This window comes from Drosophila nasuta, chromosome 2R (assembly GCF_023558535.2).
Source record: "Drosophila nasuta strain 15112-1781.00 chromosome 2R, ASM2355853v1, whole genome shotgun sequence".
NCBI lineage: Eukaryota > Metazoa > Arthropoda > Insecta > Diptera > Drosophilidae > Drosophila > Drosophila nasuta.
In genome coordinates, this window is record NC_083456.1 from 1,637,059 (window position 1) to 1,658,424 (window position 21,366).

Sequence of the window (21,366 nt, forward strand, 5' to 3'; positions counted from 1 at the left end):
GATCACAGCGCACTCAGTTATGCCCTTTAATGAACTGATTAAGACCCAAGCCAGAATTTGAATTGAAAAACTTTAGTATTTTTTGCGGAACATGCATTAAATGCACTTTATGTTTATTTGATTTATTTTCTATTAATACAATATATTCTAACATTTCGTAACAAAAATACATATATTTTATGCCCCGCACATTATGAATTTGCAATTTTAACAACAAATAATATTACAAATGTCAAGTAACGAAAATGGGAAATATAAACTGAAAACTGAAAGTGTAAATATAATTAAAAATATCAAGCCTTTAACAATTGATGGCTTGTAAGGCGTCTTGCGGGATGCATTAACAATTGTATCATTAATATATTCGCTTTGACCCGTCGACTCACTGCTGGCCACAATAATTAATATTCAAGCCGATAGCATTTTCATAAAATCTGCCTTATTCTTTTGATTAACTTTTTGTTTCTTTTCTGGGCGTGGCAATAAACGTTGAAGCCATTTTCGTTTTGCATTTTCCCTTGAACATTGGTAGCTAGTTTTGAACTTGTGTTTGCATAATTCATGTTTAACAACTGCAACTGGTATGTAATTATTTAATTAGTTTGTAACAGTATGCGTGTGTGTAATGAGTACAACATTATTATTAATTTATTATTATTATTATTATTATTATTATTATTATTATTATTATTGTTATTATTATTATTATTATTATTATTATTATTATTATTATTATTATTATTATTATTATTATTATTATTATTATTATTATTATTATTATTATTATTATTATTATTATTATTATTATTATTATTATTATTATTATTATTATTATTATTATTATTATTATTATTATTATTATTATTACTATTTTATCATCACTCATTAAATATTTAAAATGGCTCTAACACATATTGTAATTGAAATTTAAGGGATTAATACATGGCTTGTTTAAGAATTCAATTTAGATAAAGTCCGATAAATAGTTATACATAGTTATATATTCCTATATAGTTCAGATTTCACAAAGACTTGCCTATTACTGTATAAAAATCGTTCAGTTTTGAATGTTAATTTTTTTAGTGCTTTCAATGTAGATGAGGTATGTGAGATTGCTAGAAGCCAGAAATCGGTGCTTGATGCAAAAGTTTGTCTTAAAATTTCAAAGTGTGTATACGGGTATTATAATTGGTATATATGTAAATATCCATTTATTTATTAATTTACGTATTCATAACTTACGTGTGTTGTATAATATGTGTATAATTAATTTCTGTGTTTCGTTTTCTATTCAGAGTTAGATGTGTATATTGCTTGAGAGTTATAGAGTTTATTATAGTGTAATTGCAACAAGTAAAATTAGTAGCTAAAGTAATTAGTTTGAGCCTGATTCATGCTTCCTTACAATGAATGCTTTTTTGTATGGAATCGCATTATGAGCTTAGGGCTTATCTATTTCACTTTTATCCACAGCCGAAGAGCTGTAGGTTGAGCTGAAGCCGCCCTTGTACTGATACTGACCCAATAGAGGACTGGGGAGAATGCTGCCTGAGCCTGGAGAAGGCTTCGATATTAATGGTTCTCGCAATGTGAATGACATCATTGGATTGTAAACACCCGTTGAATATGAGTGCACTTGGGTGCTTGAGCTGAGACTGGATGTGGACACCGCAGAGGTGGGTGTGGGTTCGCTGAGGCGACTGCTAAATGAGCTGCTGAAATTATAGGGCACAAATGCTGATAATGTGCCTTCATTTGAAGTGGATACGAAGGTTGAGGCAGTCGTAGATGCGGTTGAACTAAAGGTAAAACTGGAGGATGAAGCGGTGGTCTGACCGAAAGCATTTGAAAATGAATTTGCTGTACATGTGCTTGGGATGGAAATGGGTTCACGGTCGCCGGACGATACTAGAGGGGTGAGATATGAGTGGCTACTGCTGCCCGCATAGCTACGGGACATGGTGCTCAGTGAGCAGTTTGTCGTTGTGACTAAATCGATCATAGCGTTACAACTGTACTTATCGACGGTTAGCGGGGTGTCGGCTAAATTTGTATAGCTCTTTGTCGTTGCGGAGGGTGAGATGACTGGGGATCGGCTGGGTGGACGTGACAGTGTTTGCTTCTCAATTTTCCTCTCGGTCAGAAAACGATCATAAAATGTTGAAGTGACTGTGGTGTGTCGAATCTCTAGCTTGGTCGGTTGATACACCGGCGTATTGGAGCGCATGGAATGGTTCAGATCATGGGGCTGGGGCTGTCGATAGGGCGAGATGGGTCTAGACGCAATTGTAGTTGTGTTGTTGCTGTGGCTGGTGCTGTTGTTGTTGTATCGTGTGCCTGCTGATGTTCTGGACTCGTAGGGAGAACTCAATGGCGATCTGCTGGCCGAACGTCTGTCATCAGCGTACTTGGCGCAAGTTTCTTCTAGTTGTCTATCTACTTTATGAAACTTAGTTAAACTATTGCAGCTACTTAGTTCGCTACGATTATCGACAAAATAATTTGGCAACATATTATCACGTCTTACCCTACTACTCTCTCGCTCCTCTTGCTCCTCCGCTTCCCTGCCACGACGCGGCGACAGCTCCCTGCTTATGTCACGATGCGAACGATAATGTGGGGGACTTGCCCCCCGAAGCGGGCTGATTCCCATTTGTACCGACTCTACGGATCCAGCCGATCGATGCTCCGAGCTGATTCGTATAGAAGGAGTATAGTCACTACATCGCTGTTGACCACGACCTCGTCCCCGACTATCGCTTTGGCTGTGCGTCAAATCCTCCGCGGAACTCTTTTTGCTGGCAAAGTGAAGCGAATCGGTGAATAGAGAGTCAATGTACCGTTGGCACTTTTCTTTCTGATAGGGTTTCTCCTCGCACAGACTGTCAATGGATTTGATGCTGTTCTTGATAGAGCTTAGCCGTTCATTGATGTTATCTCCCGTACGCAGAGGTACTCCCGTGTGTGTTCCTGTTCGAGTGATGGGCGACGTTTCCTTCAAATGCATTTTGTGTAATGATTAATACTGAAAATTATTGAATTATTGAACTCGCACTCACCCTCATTAAGCGACTTCCTAGGGCATCAACCCCTTCAGAACTTGAAGCTCTGACTGGGGTGCGGCTAGCTGATTTCTCATCTGCTGGATGATCTGCAAAAGTCTTCTTAACAATGCGTTGCAAAATTTTAGTATTCTCTTCAACACAATATAAAACATCAAATGTGATGCCCACCATTCTGTCATTGGATGGACTTGGTCGACATTTGGAACGCCTATTCTCCTCGTAGTAATCCTCGTCTTCATCGCGGAAACGAATGACTTTTGGGCTTGTAGGTCGATAATAGGTTGTCTCTTCTCCCCGTCGGTAGTCATCATGTTCATCCCGTCTTAATGCTGACTTAGGCGTTGTTAGCGTTTGGCGCTTAGGGCTTTGCTCACGCGATTTAGAAGCTTTGAATTCCTCGTAAGATAACGAGGGCGATACCACGTCCTTGAGTTTTTGATTAAATTCTTTATAGACTTTTTGGGTTTTGAAATCAAAGCGTTGCTCCTCTTCAAGGGCTCGAATGCGTTCATCCAGTTCGGCTGCCGTGGGTGGCACTGGCTTGCTTGGTGACGACACTAAACGCTCCAGACTATGAACCGGCGTTTTGGGTCGTTGTTCATCTAAGATTTTCTTTCGTTTGATGTCGTCGATTGTTGGTGATCGGGATCGCGATTTAAGACATCCTGGTGATTTTAATTTTTCATCCAGAAGCCTTATACGATGTTCCAGTTCACCGGTCGTAGGTATTTCGCTATCATCAGGACTCGGATCAAGCAGCATTTCTAATGGATGAATAGGTGGCTTTTTATTGGTTTGGCGCTTGGACAGATTATCCTTCGACTTTGAGCGTACCAAGTCAAGTACTCGGTACTTATACTCCAAGTCATCTGAGATGGGGACATCATCGTGATGCACTTGCTGGCGTGCTGGTGATGTATAAGGGCTTTTCTCATTTTTGTTTAGCACTTTTCCAGTATGTCGCGATGGGGAAACCAATGGAGACTTTGCTTTCCGCGAAGGCGAAACATACGGAGACCTTGCTTTACGGGAAGGCGAAATATGTGGTGATTTTGTAGCCACTTTACGTACCGGAGAAGTATAAGGTGATTTTTTGGTTTCTTTTCGCGAGGGACTACGAGAGGATTCAACAGCTCCAGAAGGTTCTTCTGGTAAGTCTTCGTCGATATCTAGACCCTTCCCTTCACAAAGTTCAATGTACTTATTGAGGTCTTTCTCATGCGAAAGTGAGTATTGCAGTTTTATCTTCCGTTCAATTTCAACTAATCTTTGCTCTACATCAATTTTCTCGACGTCCTCGAGAAGTTTAATCTGACGTTCCAGTGAGCGAAATCGAGCTTCAAGCTCTTTGGTCGATGGCAGATAAACAGTTTTACGTTTCAGATGATGCTTCACAGGATTTGGACCCCAGTCATAGGTTGTCTGCTCCGCAATTGATTGTTGTTGCTTATTCTCACCAGTGTCTTTTAGCTCTGTGTCTGCTTCTGGTTCGCTGCTGGTAAAGTCGGTTATTTCTTTAGTCAGATCGGAAATGGCTTGGGCTTGATCCATTTGCTCAGCTGAGGGCTTGCTCTCAGCTCGAACCAGCTTACCATCTTTAGATTTAACAAGATTGCGGTCGTTGAGTTGTTTTTCCAATGCTTGAAATAGCCCTTCTAGTTCCTCTGTGTTTGCTCTGGTTAAGCGACGAACTTTTAATGCTTTGGGCTCATTATCCATTAGAAGAACTACAGTTTTATTATTCGAGTCCACACCTTCAATGTTAGTAGCATCTATAACATGGCTTACATTATTTTCTTCACAAGCACTTGGTTCATCATCGATTATGTCCGATTTCTCAACTACTTCGTCTCCTCGAGCTGGAGGCGTCAAGACTTCCTGTTTTTTCGGTAAGGACGATGTGTTTTCATTCTTATCAATTTCACGATTCACTACCTTTTCATCTTTTATATTAGTTTTGTCCAAGTCCGATTCTTTGCTTCGGCTCTGCGCTTTCTCTTCATTCTGTAAAGTTTTAGATTCTTTCATAGTCTCAGGCTCAGTACTGTCTGCCGATGGTTTTTGAAACTCCTTCAATTTATCTGATTCGTCAGGCTTAACATTGTGATTATGACAATCTTGCTCTGGTCTTAGCTTGGCAACCGCCTCCAACTTCTCGACTTTGTTAGATTTGCAGCTATGATTGTCACTCAAATTTTCCATCTTCTTTTCTGACTCTACTTCTTTCTCTAATTTCTCGTCCTCATCGGATTTAACGTTATGATTGTGACTCTCCTTTTCCAACTTTTTAGTTGCATCTGTAAGCTGCTCAATTGGTTTTGAAAAGGGTTTGCCATCTTCTGTTGCTAAATCACATTCTATAAGTATTGTTTCATTTCTGGCACGTTCCTCCACCAATTGCAGTTCCAGTTGCTCTAATCGTCGCTTCAGGTCTTCAGTAGTTGACTCTGGCTCTGACTCTGACATAGGCCTCTTGAGCTCGCCCTCCTTGTTGACCAACATTTTGATGTTGATGCTAATATTAATAGGTTTGTCTGAATCCTCCATTTCACTAAAGTTTTGGGTATAGCGCACCAGCTCCTTACCCGTTTCGGTGTCAGTGCCAAGGTGACACAATGGCGAATGAATATTGTCGCTATGCGCATGTAACTGCTCCTTGGCTTGTTCTTTTTCCCGCATGGCATCCAATAGCTTAAGACTGTTTTCACTTAACTGCTTTTCTAATGCAAGAACGCGCTGTTCCAAATGTGCCTCTGCTTGGCGCGAAGTGCTCGGCTTTTCATCATCAGCGTGGTCATGAGCATTAAGTCTGACTGTCCTCGATGCAACTTCGGAATCACTTGCACAGCGCTGCTTGTAGAATTTCTTGTACAATTTCCGCTCAAGGAATTGTAAACGATTTTCCAAATCGGCTCTCGATGGCAAATCGGAGAAACGACGAACCATTCTCTGTGTTTGCCACGGTTCGTAATTTCCCGATCTGTAGTAAGCGGTGTTTGCAGGTGCTTCCGATGTCTCATCGCCCATTGGCGTGGGTCGCTGTTGTAGTTGCAGTTGCATTTGTCGTTGTTGCTGTAAGTGCTTGCGCTGCGGATTTATTTCGCTGGGCTTCAGGTTGTCTTCCCCCGGTGACTGGCCCTGCATTCTCCTTTGCAGCTCCTCAATGAGGGCCCGCTGCTGATGATGACCCGGATCGATGTGAATTTTATGATCCCCTGTTGGAGGCGGAGGAGCTTCAGGTATATGTGCCTCGATAGCTACATCAACATGCTGAGGAGACATCTTAATGGTCTTAGCGGAGTCGGATATTTCATTTTTACTTGTGTCAAGCTTTTCATTTTCAACTTTATCCTGGCAATGCAAGGCATCGTATCGACTTTCCAAATCCTCTGTTGACGGAGGTTCCTTTTTGATTGGTCGCTGCTCCTCAGCTGTATCCCCCATTTCTGCTATTATTTCTTGTTCGATACGCTCCAAGGCTGCAATCACAGTTTCATTTTGCGTCGGCAAATGATTTTTACTACTCATACGTCTCTTAAGTGTTTCGTATCGTTTCTCTAGATCCTCCATTGAGGGTGGCTCTGAGGCTCGCCGCTTGCTCAATTCCTTTCGTTGTGATTGGTCGCAGTGCGTTGGTTTTGACTTTGTGTCTGTGTCTGAGTTCGTAGTATTTTCAATTGCTTTGGGCAGCTCTTCGCTTTCCAAAATCTTTTTAGCCCTCTTGTGTATGTCCGTTTTCTTTGCTTCTAATTCAACAATTTCTTTGTTTTCTTTACTTATATTTGATGATGATTTCATCGTCTTGAAAGCCTTTTCTTCCTTTTCAAAAGCAGAATCTACTTTACTTTTTTGTATGCCTGTTTTCCTTTCTCCTTCAGACTTTGGACTGTTACCTTTCTCGTTATCATTTGGTTCGACATTGCTAATACTAATTTGTTTTTCTAGGGCTTTAAAACGTTTTTCCAACTCTTCTGTAGAGGGTGGGGCTTTACGCCTTTCCAGATCGAACTCTTGACTATCTTCAGTTGTCTCAGGTGTTTTCATCTTATCACTTCCAAGTTTTTTTTGACTTGACACTATTCCCTCTAAATCTTTTGTGGACTCTTTATTATCTCCTGAATTTTTGGCAGCATTAATGACACCCGGACTGGCTACCTTATTTGTTTGCTCATTGCCTTTATCTATCTCATCATCAGGAGGCTCTTTTTTAGATTTTGCTGGATTATTGGTTTGTATGCTAATTTTTCGCTCCAGCGCATTAAATCGATCTTCAAGCTCTGCCGTTGATGGCAGCTTCTTAAGACGTGTTTGTTTTATTTCCGATTGACTCTCATTATCATTTGTGCCAGAACTTTTATCACTAATTTTATTCACAGGTTGTGTAGTAGCATCTGATCTATGCAGATTGCCCGTCTTTTCGGAACCATTCGATTTCATTGGGGAACTGTCATTACGCTGCTCCTGGTTACACGTTAGATCTACTGGTACTTTAGCATTCGCATCGTTGGAGCTCATTTGCTTCGATAAAGCATTAAACCGTAGTTCAAGATCAGCTGTTGAGGGAATTCTTTCTGGTTTTTCAAAGCATTCCATATCAATCTTCTGTTTTTCCGCACTGATCTGCTTTTCTAGTGATTTGTAACGCTCTTCCAGGGCTGCGGTAGTCGGTATATGTTTGGGGGCTTCTGCTTGATCATTATAACGTTTCGTCTGATCCTGACTGAGACATCGCTCTAGTGCCAAAAAACGTTCCTCTAGCTCTATGGTCGTGGATCTAGTCAGAGTTTTGCGTCTCGGATCTCTGCGTTTGCGGCTGGTATTATTAAGAGTCGTAGGCAACTGCTGTGGTGGTGGCGTTGGTGATGGAGTTGGTGGTGGTGTGGCGATCTGTGATGCTATCGTCATGCTTAACGCCTCTTTGTAGTCATCCTTATTCTCGCCTGGAATGTTATCATCACGAATCAGCGCGAAGACGTTCAACCTATCTATAGAAAGTTCTTCTCTCTGTATTTTTCCCATATGCACCTCACTTTCGGATTTAAAATGTGACGTCTTTTCCTCATTACATGGAGGCTCTTCGCACTCACAATCATCTGACTCTTTTGCTCTTAAGGAGTAAGACAGTTCTAGCCTTTTGGGACGTTCTACGGTATTCACTCGTTCAAAATACTGATTGGTAACGCCATCATCGTTAACATCGAATCGCGTGAAGGAGTTACCTACTGCCCTCAAATCCGTTTCAGGAGCTTCTTCATGCGTACCCAGTGGCTTGATACATTCTGTTTCCGACTTAGATGTTTCATTGACCGGCTTGAGCATGGGCAGGGGACTAATGCATGTCGTGCTTAGATAATTGGCGATATCCGGCAACGGCGATAGCTGGCTAGTGCTAGTTATGCCCACAGAGGAATCTTTAATCTCCAAGTGTAGTGGTTCCATTTTAGTGTATGCCAGATCACCAACAGCCTGAGTCCATTCGTTATCATGAGAATATCCAAATCTATCACATTCCGTAGCACTATCTTCTTCGTCGACCTTGGAGGCTGGCTCCTTTTCGTCCCCACTATCTGTACCCATTAGCATGAAAGGGATTTCTGCAGTACTGGGTGCCCAGGACTTGGGGCGTTTGCGCTCAAGGATGGAATCTGGAGAGTTTGATAGACTTGTCATCGGCGGCTTCGGACTTAAATTTGCATTCAGATTAACCTTCGGCTTCTCTTTTAACTTGCGTGCCAGCTTAACCTTGCGTTTGGGACTCTGCTCTATTGACTTGGGATCATCATCGTCACACAGACTGGTATCTGTACTGGAACCTTCTGTGCCGTCGGCCTGATGATCACCATCACTGTCCTCACTGTAAGAGGAGCTATCGCTCTTTCCCAATCGTGAGCGCAGCTTTTGTGACTTGCTGATATTTGCATCGCTTCCATCACGCCGCATGGCCGCGCGATCGGCTTTGATTTCTTTCCACGTCAAACTATCTCGCCGCTGTCGAGTGGCATCTGTGTCCCGCCACAGCAAAGTCTCTCCACGTCGCAGGTGTCTTTCTACCGTCACAGAACTTTTGCCATGAAGGACGGCAGGCAGTGAAGGCTTTCGAGCCGGTGGTATGGCTCCCAAAGGTGCTCCGATACGTTTCCCCTTATTTGTAAGGATGGCTGGGCGACCTTGAAGTAATTGATTCACAACGACTGAAGCCGGGACATTGCTCGATGGCGTTTGTTTAGCTGCTGTGGCTGTGGAACAGGCGGTGGTCAGTATGACATGCGCCTGTTTTTGACGTTCGCGTAAACGATCATATTGCTTCTTGAGCAAGGAGATGTCCAATGCTAAACGATCCTTTTGATCCGTCTTTCCTGTTCCAGTAGCTCCCCCTCCAACGACGACTCCCACGGAACCACGTCTACCCCAGTTTAAGCCCCACATTGTGGCGACGGCCATACGGGACTCATCATCCGAGTGCGTATCGTCCTCATCAAAGTATAATCTGCAAAGACAATAAATCGCTATATTTTTTTGGGTTAAAAAAAATGTTTCATGCATACTGCAATCCCTGTTTGGATCCCAGCGGAGCAATATGGTAAAGATGCTTATCCCTCAGCTGCTTGATATCAGTAATCGGCCCCAGTTGCACGACCTTCTCGATGAGACCATTAGAGTCAATGAGATGTCCGTTGAGCAGTTCATTTGAAAACGAACCCATCTTTCCATAGAACTCGTCTGCAGTGCGTGCATTTAAAACTCGTCTGTAATATCGAAAAGTAATGAGTAGAATTTATATTTAACAATTTAGATTATTATCTATATATAAATACTGTGTATATCTGTTTTAAGTATGCAATAACTATTATTCAACAAATTCATAATATTGTTGACTCAAATAAAATTGATTATTTGAAATATCCTTTTAATCGATTTGTTACACAAATGAGACCCGTTATTAATTAGATTTGTAGTGCTATTCTACACACTTAACCATCACATTTACAGGACAGGTATTTCGTAATCGAATACAAGCTTTTAACACTCACAAATTGCATTTGACGAAATGAAAGTGTCAGAAAGCTACAGTCGAGTGTGTTCGACTGTGAGACATTCGCTGCCCATTATCATTAAAAGCAAAACAGTACTGTATTATTCTACAAATATTCCAAATTAATAATTTGAAAATACTAAAATATTTCAAAGGCCTTAATAGGTACATATATCGATATACTAATACATTTTTTTCGAATTATTTCGATTTGCGGGGCGGAAGTAGGCATGGTAAAAATTTAAAGCAAACTTAATCTGATGCATCCTCCTTCTACCTTATGGGTGGCGGATATAAAAAAGTTTAGGTAAATGGCAGCAGCCTTGCGACCGTCTTGTCCCAAATTTCGCCTGCATGGTACTTCAAAAGAGACGACGAAGCTTTCACCCCTGAATTACATTTATAAAGAATATACGTAGGCTTATATGTATGTATTTTACAACTACTCACTCTTCGAGGAGACTCCAGAGAACGAGGGCCGTACGCAATAGTACGTCGCTGCCCTCAATGAGCACTAAATCCCATACGCGAAGAACACAGGACATGGGCAGGCAGGTGCAAAACATGGTGAGGAACCACTGCATAGTAAATACATTAGTGAGTGGTGGCTCATAGGCATTCTCCACGGGACCCTGCAGTCGTTGCAGATGCTTAGCCAAGCGAGGCAGTTTCGTTTGCATCAGCTCACGAAAGACACTCATGTCTGCCTGTAGGCCACCCATAGAACCATAGAAATACCCCGTCGGCAGCACACCCTCGACCAAATAGATCATGACCTTCATTGACTCTTCTTCTTCCTTGTCCATGACCTGGAGTATAAGTGCACCTAACATGTTGAAGCCCTGTAAGTTAATGTTTAACATAAGTCGGAAACATAAATTCCAGTCTGATTCAGGAAACACACCTGGCAATAGCCCACTTCAGGATTATAGCGAGCATAGCCGAGTAGAATTCGCTTGAGCTTTGCTTGATTAATGGAGCCGGCAGGTCCCGTGCACAAATTAGACCCTGTACGATGCAGATCCTAACAGAAAACAGGGAGAAAAAGGATATGTTTTACAACGCATTGCCTCCTCGCAGTAACTAAGTGGGTTAGCTTACCTTGACGATCTGAATGCCTAGTTCTTCGTCATCCTCCCGCCATTCCTCGCAGAAACACTTCTCCCGCTGCTGCGTCCAGTCCACGTTCTTGGACCTTAGATACTTGTCTGCCAGCGACAGCCACAGCTGTGGGGCACAGTGTTAGTAATCTAAATGAAATTATCGCTCCCTGCAACTCTTCTGATTTACTACAATACCTTTCGTCGGAATTCTGGCGGAGTACCGCCGGGCAATCGTGCCACCAATTTCATGGCATGCAGCCATTGATTATAATCCGAAACATCATCATCTGCTGCGGCATCAGCGGTGTCAACAGAGGAGGAGCTTATCATATTGTTGTTGTTGCGACCAAGCTCTTTCCTCAGGGTGCCGCTGGTCTGAAGGTTGTTGTTGTTGCTAATGTTGATGCTGATGTCCGTGGTGGCTGTGGGGGCGTGGGTGGCGTTGGTGCCGCTAGTGGCGATGATGGTGCTGCCACTCGTCGTGCTAGTGCTATTGGTGCAAGAAGTTACGCTGACTTTCGGTGGCGGTGGTGAGAGACTGAAGCGCATTTTAGGCTGGGCATCGTCTGCAAAAGTTGGGAAGCAAATTGAAATATTAAAGTAGATCGAATTCTGCATCAAATAGTCATTTGTGTATTGTATATTGTGCGTATTAAAATGTAGACAGTCGTATATAGAATAAGTGTTTTATTTTTTTGGGGAACTTCCATCTTGACTCGACTTACAATATCCGTGCAGTATGCAAACTTTACCCAAGTTAATTTATATTTAAATGTAACGATTAATAAAGTTAGATTTAGTTCGTTTTTAAGCAGGACGCACAAAAGAGAAGAAGAAAATAAGAATATATATCATATATATATATATATAGAAAGAGAATATAAGTATACATATGTAGTAAACACTTGATCAATTTAATTGTTTCGCCTTAGGGCAATGAAAAGGAAATGCTAATAATGAGCTACAACGAGTGCTTCAAAGGAAACCGAATAGAGAACGAAAACATGCAGCTTGGAGTTAAACATTGTGCTACATTGCAATGAACGTTGCTACAACGTTAGTCGCCAAAGTGCTTAAGACACTTTGGCCAGGGTGGCATGTAACGGTGACATGGTGGCATGAACACATGTGGCATGGCAGCATGGAAGCATGATGGAGCTGTTGTTGACTTTTGAAATTGTGAAATTGACCATGAGATTTCTAAGTATATCAGTTGGGGCAGATCAAGCACAGCGTCTAGGGGAAGAGCAAGCTGGCTAGTTATCTGTTGATGCTTAAACATGACCTTCGAGGCGTACACTTAACATATCCTCGTTGTTCATCAGCTTCGGTATACACATAGTATTTTATGTATTTATAGTAGATGTATGCATCACATAATACTACGTTGACATTCTGAAATTAAAATTAAATTCACTTCAGAGTTGCTCTTATCTGCGTCGTGGTGCGCATAAATCTTTACTTCTTAGACTTTCCTCTTTGTCGGTGCTTGACAGACTACAGACTTACACATTTAAGTATGTATGTGTATAACGACACATCAAGCAGTATGAGAAGGGAAATTTTACTGTTGTTTGCATTAATGGAGCTAAATATTTACGCTTAAATTAGATAGACAAAATATGAGCAGTTGTCATTTCATTTGAAGAACCCATATTCGTTGTCTTCTAACCTATACCCGAAAATATTGTGGCCCTCACCTTATGGCTGATAATTTAATTGGAAGCCGCCTATGTTAAAGATGCATATTGTTTGCATTAAATAATTTTTCTTTTTCGAAACGTGATCCGAATTCGAAATCCGTAGTATAAGGATGAATATGGAAATAATATTATATATCGAACATATGATTTAAATACATTATTTTTATGCTTTTCTAAATACATAATAAAATAAAATTGCTGGTGTGAAAGTAAATAAACAAGAAGTGCAAAAAGAATTAACTGAAGTGTGTTCAATGAGGAGGCAAAGCGAATGTTCACCGGATATTTGTCAGTCCTAAAATGGAGTCTTGGGGACACCCTTAAAGCTGTGTGTTTCAAGCGATACCATACACATACACTCAAAATATATATGGAGAGACTGATGCATGTCAGAACCCACGACTTAGTTATTCTGCGTTCCGCCTGAGATTGCCAAAATGAATGCGAAGAAAAACACACAAAATCATTAAATATGATGGCCAGCAAACAACTGGGAAATTGCTAATGAATTACTAATTGCATAAACACATATGTATGTTAGGGTCCTCAAACGCTAAGATACTCAATTTAATCAAAGCCCATAAAACATGTGTATATTCATTTGTATACCCAATAGGCTAGCTATAATTATGTGCAGTTGTAATGCGACTGGAGAGATAAATATAAATATGGTAACATCTTTTTATTGTTGCGAAGCGAAGTAATTTTTATTTTACAATGAGTGTCAAGATTAATAATATGAATATATACTGTGTATGTATATGAATGAAAATGCATGGCGAGGCTACTCCACGTATTTCGAATGAACTATTCATTGCTTGTCATTGTCTCTGTACTCATCTAATGGACTTGGACTAAGCACTTGTGCTGCAAGCAAAAAAAAAGGAAGAGCATCACAGGAATGGCAGCTACCAAAAGCAGCACGTAGAAGTCCAGAACAAACTCGAATCCTTTAGGACTTTGCGTGAGCCTGTGGGAGTGTGTATATGTTTGTGGCTCAGCGTAATTTTATCTATAGCAATGCTATTTAAGGATATTTTTATACCCGCTACCCATAGGGTAGAAGGGTATTATAACTTTGTGCCGGCAGGAAATGTATGTAACAGGTAGAAGGAGGCATCTCCGACCCTATAAAGTATATATATTCTTGATCAGCGTCAACAGCCGAGACGATATAGCCATGTCCGTCTGTCCGTCCGTCCGTCTGTCCGTCTGTCCGTCTGTCCGTCTGTCCGTATGAACACCTAGATCTCAGAGACTATAAAAGATAGAGCTATAATTTTTTTTCGACAGCATTTGTTATGTTTGCACGCAGATCAAGTTTGTTTCAAATTTTTGCCACGCCCACTTCCGCCCCTGCATATAAAAAAAATCGAATAACAAGCGTAATTTTAAAGCTAGAGTTACGAATTTTCGTATATACAGTAATAACTATAATAGTTATGATCCCTGAAAATTTGGTTGCGATCAGAAAAAAATTGTGGAAGCTATTTAAGAAATACTTTTGTATGGGCAAAAACGCCTACTTACTAGGGTCTGAGTTGCTTTGGCTGACAATCTGGTATATTGTGCCGTCTATGGTATATTTTGAATGCGGTACTATATCGATATACCATATATACCATTTGGTATATTTTTAGTATTTTTGCGGTATATTTGGTATATTTTGAGAATAATACCTCAAAATATATTGCTTTTATTCAAAATGGGTAGCGGGTATCTCACAGTCGAGCACACTCGACTGTAGCTTTCTTACTTGTTTCCTTTCTCTTACTTCGACTACTTCGTACACAAGGAAATCCGTTGATACTCTTGTGTCAATGGACCAGCACGTTCTATATAATTGGCATCAATTGAAGTTGTCTTTAAGGTAAAGATGTTGCTTAAGTCAAAGTCAATTTACGATGCGAACTATTTGCCTTGTTATGCATTTCGAATGGAACACTATTCTTCGGTTTAAAAATGTAATGATACATTTGAATTTTAATTTCGGTGTTCACAATATAAATAATTTCTTCTTTTTTAGTACTAAATATATATTTATAAAGTTCAGTGAACAAATAAAGTCCGTTAAGTAACTCTGATGGGGCAGCCGCGAAGTGAGGTAAGTTCGATTAAAGTCGCCCTATGGCAGAATATTAATCATTTCCAAATATTATCAAGTCTTTTTTGTAAATTGCTTAAAGCCAATCAATTTACGCACAGTTGCGACCTGTCAATTTGTCAATTTCAATAAGCTTCACATTCAAGTTAAGCTTCGTCCTTAAATTAAAGGAAAGGTACAAGTACGAGTATATACTATATGTAGTATACAGAAACCTCGACGCACAGCTTTACGTTCGTTTTGTATATAAAACAAGTAAGAAAGCTACAGTCGAGTGTGCTCGACTGTGAAATACCCGCTACCCATTTTGAATAAAAGCAAAATATTACGGTAATAATCTCAAAATATTAAAAATAAATATGCATGTATTTTCGATCGGGATTTGAACTCGAGCTCCACCGACCGGGTGGTTAAAAAAAGTTTGTACTTCGAGCGGGTTCGAACCCGGGCACCACAACATGCGCGGCTTGCACTCTACCACCTGAGCTATCGCATTGCTTAAGAACCCCTATGCATACAGATGCTAATATAGACGAGCATGTATATACGTATACGCATACATACAATACATACATAGCAGGCGGTTTTGCTCATACAAAATATTTCTTTAATAAAATCCACAATTTTTATTTATAATTGTTGTAAATACGATAAAACAAGTAAGAAAGCTACAGTCGAGTGTACTCGACTGTGAGATACCCGCTACCCATTTTGAATAAAATAAATATAATTTGTGGTATTTTCTCAAAATATACCGAATATACTGCAAAAATACTAAAAATATACCAAATGGTATATTTGGTATATCGACATAGTACCGCATTCAAAATATACCATAGACGGCACAATATACCAGATTGTCAGCCAAAGCAACTAAGACCCCTAGTAAGTAGGCGTTTTTGCCCATACAAAAATATTTCTTTTATAACTTCGACAATTTTTATCTGATCGCAACCAAATTTTCAGAAATCATAACTACTATAGTAGTTATTATATATACCAAAATTCGGAACTCTAGCTTTAAAATTACGCTTGTTATTCGATTTTTGTTTTGCGGGGGCGGAAGTGGGCGTGGCAAAAATTTGAAACAAACTTGATCTGCGTGCAAACATAACAAATGTTGTCGAAAAAAAATTATAGCTCTATCTCTTATAGTCTCTGAGATCTAGGTGTTCAAACGGACGGACGGACAGACACACAGACGGACAGACGGACAGACGGACATGGCTATATCGTCTCGGCTGTTGACGCTGATCAAGAATATATATACTTTATAGGGTCGGAGATGCCTCCTTCTACCTGTTACATACATTTCCTGCCGGCACAAAGTTATAATACCCTTCTACCCTATGGGTAGCGGGTATAAAAAAAAAAAAAAATTTTGTTCCCCGAGCGGGCTCGAACCCGAGTCCCTCGACTACCGCAACAGTAATATGCTTGCACTCTACCAATAGAGCTATCGCAGTGCCTCTTGCATACAGATCCAAATATAGAGGCGAGCATGTATGTATACGTATACGCATATTTACAACACATACATATAAAGCGTTTTTGCCCATACAAAACTATTTCTTTAATAACTTCTACAATTTTTATCTGATCGCAACCAATTTTCAGCAATCATAAATGCTATAGTTATTATTGTATATACCAAAATTCGCAATTCTAGCTTTACAATTACGCTTGTTATTCGATTTTTTTGATTTGCGAAGGCGGAAGTGGGCGTGGCAAAAATTTGAAACAAACTTGATCTGCGTGCAAACATAACAAATGCTGTCGAAAAAAAATTATAGACATGGCTATATCGTCTCGGCTGTTGACGCTGATCAAGAATATATATACTTTATAGGGTCGGAGATGCCTCCTTCTACCTGTTACATACATTTCCTGCCGGCACAAAGTTATAATACCCTTCTACCCTATGGGTAGCGGGTATAAATACGAGAAAATGAAGAATATCATTGGTTTTTATTGTTTGGGAGTGCAAGTAGACATAAAAGAAAGGAACAGCGTTTCGAACAGCAAATGAAAATAAGCAACGTTGCTTTGGATTCTGACTGAAAATTTTATTAAATTAGTTTATCTAGATTCATGGAATTTATTAGACCATATTCTTAGATCATTTTTATTTTAGAAATACCTTATTATATATGGGAGGGTCAAATGAATCAAGTCTAAAATCACTAACATCTCTGTTTCTGTGTGTGTGAGTGTGTGAGTGTGTGAGTGTGTGTGTGTGTGCTGGAGCATGCGTATGTTCAAAACGTGGGCGTTTTATTTAAAATCTGCAATTGACAGACGCCGTCATGATGTAGTATCCAAAATAAGACCAAAATGCAACAAAAATTGCCAATATTAAAATTTCTAATTAAATTGTGTATAGTATGTGTATAGTATATGTACTTATTATACGTGTTAAGTTGGTCCCGTCCAAAATAGAGAAAAGGTCTGACGGAGGCCAGGATTAAAGCTAAAACGAATAGCCAACATAATAATAGAAATAATGCAAATTTATGCCAGAAGACTAGGAGTATATCAGTCGCCTCTGAAGCTTGCTTGCCATATTTACAAATATATAAAAAATGCAAATGTTAATTACAATTACAAGCGACCCCAGATTAGAACTGTGTGCCTTATGCATGAACAATGGCTGGTTGCGCGTGTTTATAGATGTGTGCGAGTTTGGGTGCCACTGAGTGTGAAGGAGACCTGTTTGGAATGAACGAACGAATTCGGATGAACGCGGTTATGGGTTCAATATTTTTTGGCGTAAGCGTTGAATGAATTAGCATATAGAATTTCGTTATGAAATTTACCTTGTTGTTGGTAATTGTTTGTTTAGTACACACGTTATTATTGTTGTTGCAGTTTTAAGAGCAATTAGAGAAAGAGCGTTAGGAAGAAGAAGAGATAGATATATAAAAACAGAGACAGCAATAAATGCGGAATAATGAAAACATCAACTTTGATGACACACACAAAACGAAGCAAATGTTTAATACTTTGCTTTTCACTCGAATCCAGGCGCGCTAAAATTTGTTTGGGAACACGAGATATTAACAAGAATGTGTATGTATGTATGTATGTTGGTGGTGATATTGACTTGTTCTCTGCATAATATTTTAATGTATATTTATGTAAGTTTAGTTTATCTGTCGGCTCTTGAATAAGTTTGATGATCTTTGGTATATTTACCCATGTTAAGTAAACGTGCGCTGCTTGTTATGCTACGATTTCTGCGACTGCCTTTAGAAGCACCTCATTTAACTATGCGAGTACTAGTGGTAGTAGTTGTTGTTGTTGTAGTGGTTGGTGGATTCGGAATTGATTATTCGTTTTTGTTTTACATTTTTGCGTTGTTTGTATCAGCTAAATGTAGTAGTGGTAGTAGTTGTAGTTTTTGTTGATGTTATTTAACCTATTGCATTGTTTACACAAAATATATACAGAATATATACAGAAATACATAAGTATATGAGTTTACCATAAACATATTCTCTCCCTCCTCTCTCTCTCTCTCTCTTTCTCTTTGTCATTCTACGCATTTAAGATGCTGATGCTATATGAGTTATGTAACGAGTTTGCGACTATTGCTCGAGGCTAATGCAGAACACATATTTAAACAAACCCACATGCTCGCATATATTCTAGCACTACACGTATATAAAAATAGGCGCAAACAACAGCTTGATAAATGTCATTGTAGAATTTTTTGTGTTCGTTCTGTTCGTTATGTTTTGTTCCGTTCCATTCTTACTGCCAACAAAACAGCATACGAAAATAACACAACATTGGGCGACATGGGCGACCCACAAAGAGCTGAACAGCTGAAACCTTGACAGCAGCTAGAGCTCAGCCAATGAGTAGTAGTAGTTTCATAGTTGGCTCATGGATTGGGATTAGGTAAGAAAGCGAGACTCGCATTTGCTTTGCGGATGTGTGACTTTTCACTGAGGTTCATCGATTCTTTAACTTGCCAGAATCTTGACCCACTTTTTTTTGTTGGCCAAGCCAAAAAAACGACAAGCACAACTGAGAGTGCAGAAATAAATACCAAATAGAAAAATAGCAAAGACCTTGCACTAAAATTCGTTGTTGCAACTGTATGCAACTCTTTCGAGAGCTACAACAACATTCGAAATAAACTAAACCACTAAACCAACGAAGCCAAAAAAGTCTTGACTGAGAAGGTAAACAGAGAGCAGGCAAATATAATGCTTGTTTGGAATATCAAATTATTATGAAAACAGTTTAATTGTTATTTACTTGATATCCTTGTCTGTTACAGTTACGCAACAACTGCATAATATGAAAGACATTTTACAGTTAGCCTGAAACTTACTTAACTCGTGACTCTTTGTTAACTGAGCTAATCAACAATTTTTTAAAGAATCATGTGTTCGAGTGCGTACGACGTGAGTCACAAGCAATCGAATGCGTGCCCTCTCATCTCTTTTGTCTCTGTATATGTATACATAGGCTACTCATATAGAGCCATGTGCCCGAGTATGGTCGTGTATGTGTGCGTATGGTCGACAACAACAAACATTGTCATCAATATAACAAAGATATTTTTAAATGCGCTACAGGAAATCGTCAACCAATACAGCTCGACCTTGACCGCAAAAATGTCAGCTATTCGAATTAATGTTGTAGGCGTTGCATACTTTTGGGCGCAGTAGTAAAACCTAGCAACAAATATGTAGCTGCAGTTGTATTATTTTTGCACTTGTATTGATCACATTTTCCTCTTCAGTTAAGTGGTATAATAATTTACACACATCGAAGAAAAACTACACGGATTTTATAGGTGCAATTAGCATTTGGCTGCATTACTTTTTAGAATTCATATACACATTTATGATATAAGAGAAAGCAAAGCTTGTGTTTGCACGTGTACGTGCTGAAGCCCGACCCCGTTGCTGTCGTCGACGTAACAGTGCGTTATATGGCCCGCGAATATCAAGGGTAATGTTGAGCAGCCACACAAAACAAGCCCACACAATGACGACGACGACGATGCGAACAACTGACAGGCGACTGAGGCAGCAGGCGCAGAGATATAAAACCATAGATAAATGTGGCAAATACTTGCGGAGGCCAAGCAGGAGCAGCGCCATCTACACGTGCAAGCATACTACCGAATACAACGATACATACACACTAAAAATGAGTGAGTGAGTGTCTGTGTATGTGTGCGTGTGTGAGTGTGTTTGCTTGTGTGAGTGTGCACGTCACGTCAGACAGTCTCAAAGCATCGGTCAGTGAGTTGTTTTCATGTTCACTCGCCTGGCATTGTGTCGTCATCCACCCCCAGCGTGGATACTCACTAAAGCACTCCTCTACACACCCACACTGATGCGTAGGTTTACCTGCTCACTAAAGCACGCACACACACTAGCACACTAGCACACTCACGCATGCACATAGAGAAACGAACACACACACAGAGAGAGGTGGCAGGCAGGCAGTCCATTCAATAAACTGAGCGAGCTCACACACATACATGCACGTTCCGTGAACTGAATTTCCTTCAGTTTTCAGCTTTCAGCTTTCTGTTTTCCGCACTAACGACGCACACAGTTGAGAGTTCCGCACTTAACTGATTTGCTCTGCGGCACACTTTGCTCTGTAAACCCGGAGACCCAAAGCTGCAATGCTAGCAGTACGTCATGCGCACAATCGTACCGTGTCAGCTGATTACACTGCACCAAAAGCATTGTACTTACTTGTCTTCACAACGAACAGAGCAGTGACAAATTCACACAGTACTTCTTGATGTCGTCGCTGTCGATCTCTCGCAATAAGCACACGCTCCAGCATATAACCCATCGTCAATATCTCGACTTTCAGCATGGCAGACACATCGATCAGCTGTCGTATATTGAGTGCTTCCAGAACCCTTCGATTTCCCGTCAAGCCGCTAGCCATCCTACAAAGCGATACCTTTCCACACGATCTTGTGGTGCGAGTTCTCTGATCGCGACAATGTCGAAGACGTCTCGCCTGCTGCTCCTGTTTGCCGTAAATGTCGCACAACAATGTAGTGAGCATGGCTTTGGTCGCACTGTGGCAGCAGTTGTGTTTATTCTTATCAACTTCTTATGGTAATTGGAAAGCTCACCTCATTTCGAAGCCTTGATAATATTGCGCTCTGTTTGTACTGTTAGTTGATACAACAGTTCTTTGTAGGTTTTCTTTAATTTGTTAACATTTTATGGAAAAACTTAAACTGAATTAGATTAGCATAATAAATATAGACACGCTTGCTCCAAGTAGATTCAATTTCCAAACTTTTGAAAATAATTTCAACTCACAGTAGATTCGCTAAGGTACAGACATTGCCGATCTAACAGTC

The 21,366-nt window shown here is 40.1% G+C and overlaps 1 protein-coding gene across 9 annotated transcripts; it reads right to left on the bottom strand.

The window, feature by feature from the left end:
• Positions 1-103: 103 nt before the first annotated feature.
• Positions 104-21,296, bottom strand: LOC132786836 (uncharacterized). Of its 9 annotated transcripts, none has more exons than XM_060793536.1 (11): positions 21,133-21,296; positions 20,738-21,075; positions 11,397-11,767; positions 11,200-11,325; positions 11,003-11,122; positions 10,549-10,940; positions 9,611-9,811; positions 3,234-9,552; positions 3,060-3,164; positions 2,528-2,995; positions 104-572 (listed from the first exon to the last, which is right to left on the bottom strand). In XM_060793536.1, the coding sequence occupies exons 1-11, from the start codon at positions 21,135-21,137 to the stop codon at positions 426-428; spliced, it is 8,592 nt and encodes a 2,863-aa protein (XP_060649519.1). In that variant the 5' UTR covers positions 21,138-21,296; the 3' UTR covers positions 104-425. The 9 variants fall into 9 exon arrangements, with proteins under 9 accessions (XP_060649519.1, XP_060649518.1, XP_060649513.1 ...); XM_060793535.1 differs by having other exon boundaries at positions 104-578; XM_060793530.1 differs by lacking the exons at positions 104-572; positions 20,738-21,075; positions 21,133-21,296 and adding exons at positions 11,927-11,947; positions 18,204-18,426; positions 20,515-20,610 and having other exon boundaries at positions 869-2,995.
• Positions 21,297-21,366: the final 70 nt, after the last annotated feature.

Excerpts from the sequence above, each read along its gene's own strand:
- LOC132786836 (XM_060793528.1), bottom strand. Across the intron at positions 10,941-11,002 it reads CTGAAGTGGGCTATTGCCAG|GGCTTCAACATGTTAGGTGC; the intron begins GTGTGTTTCCTG and ends ATTAACTTACAG. Across the intron at positions 9,553-9,610 it reads GGATCCAAACAGGGATTGCA|ATTATACTTTGATGAGGACG; the intron begins GTATGCATGAAA and ends TTGTCTTTGCAG.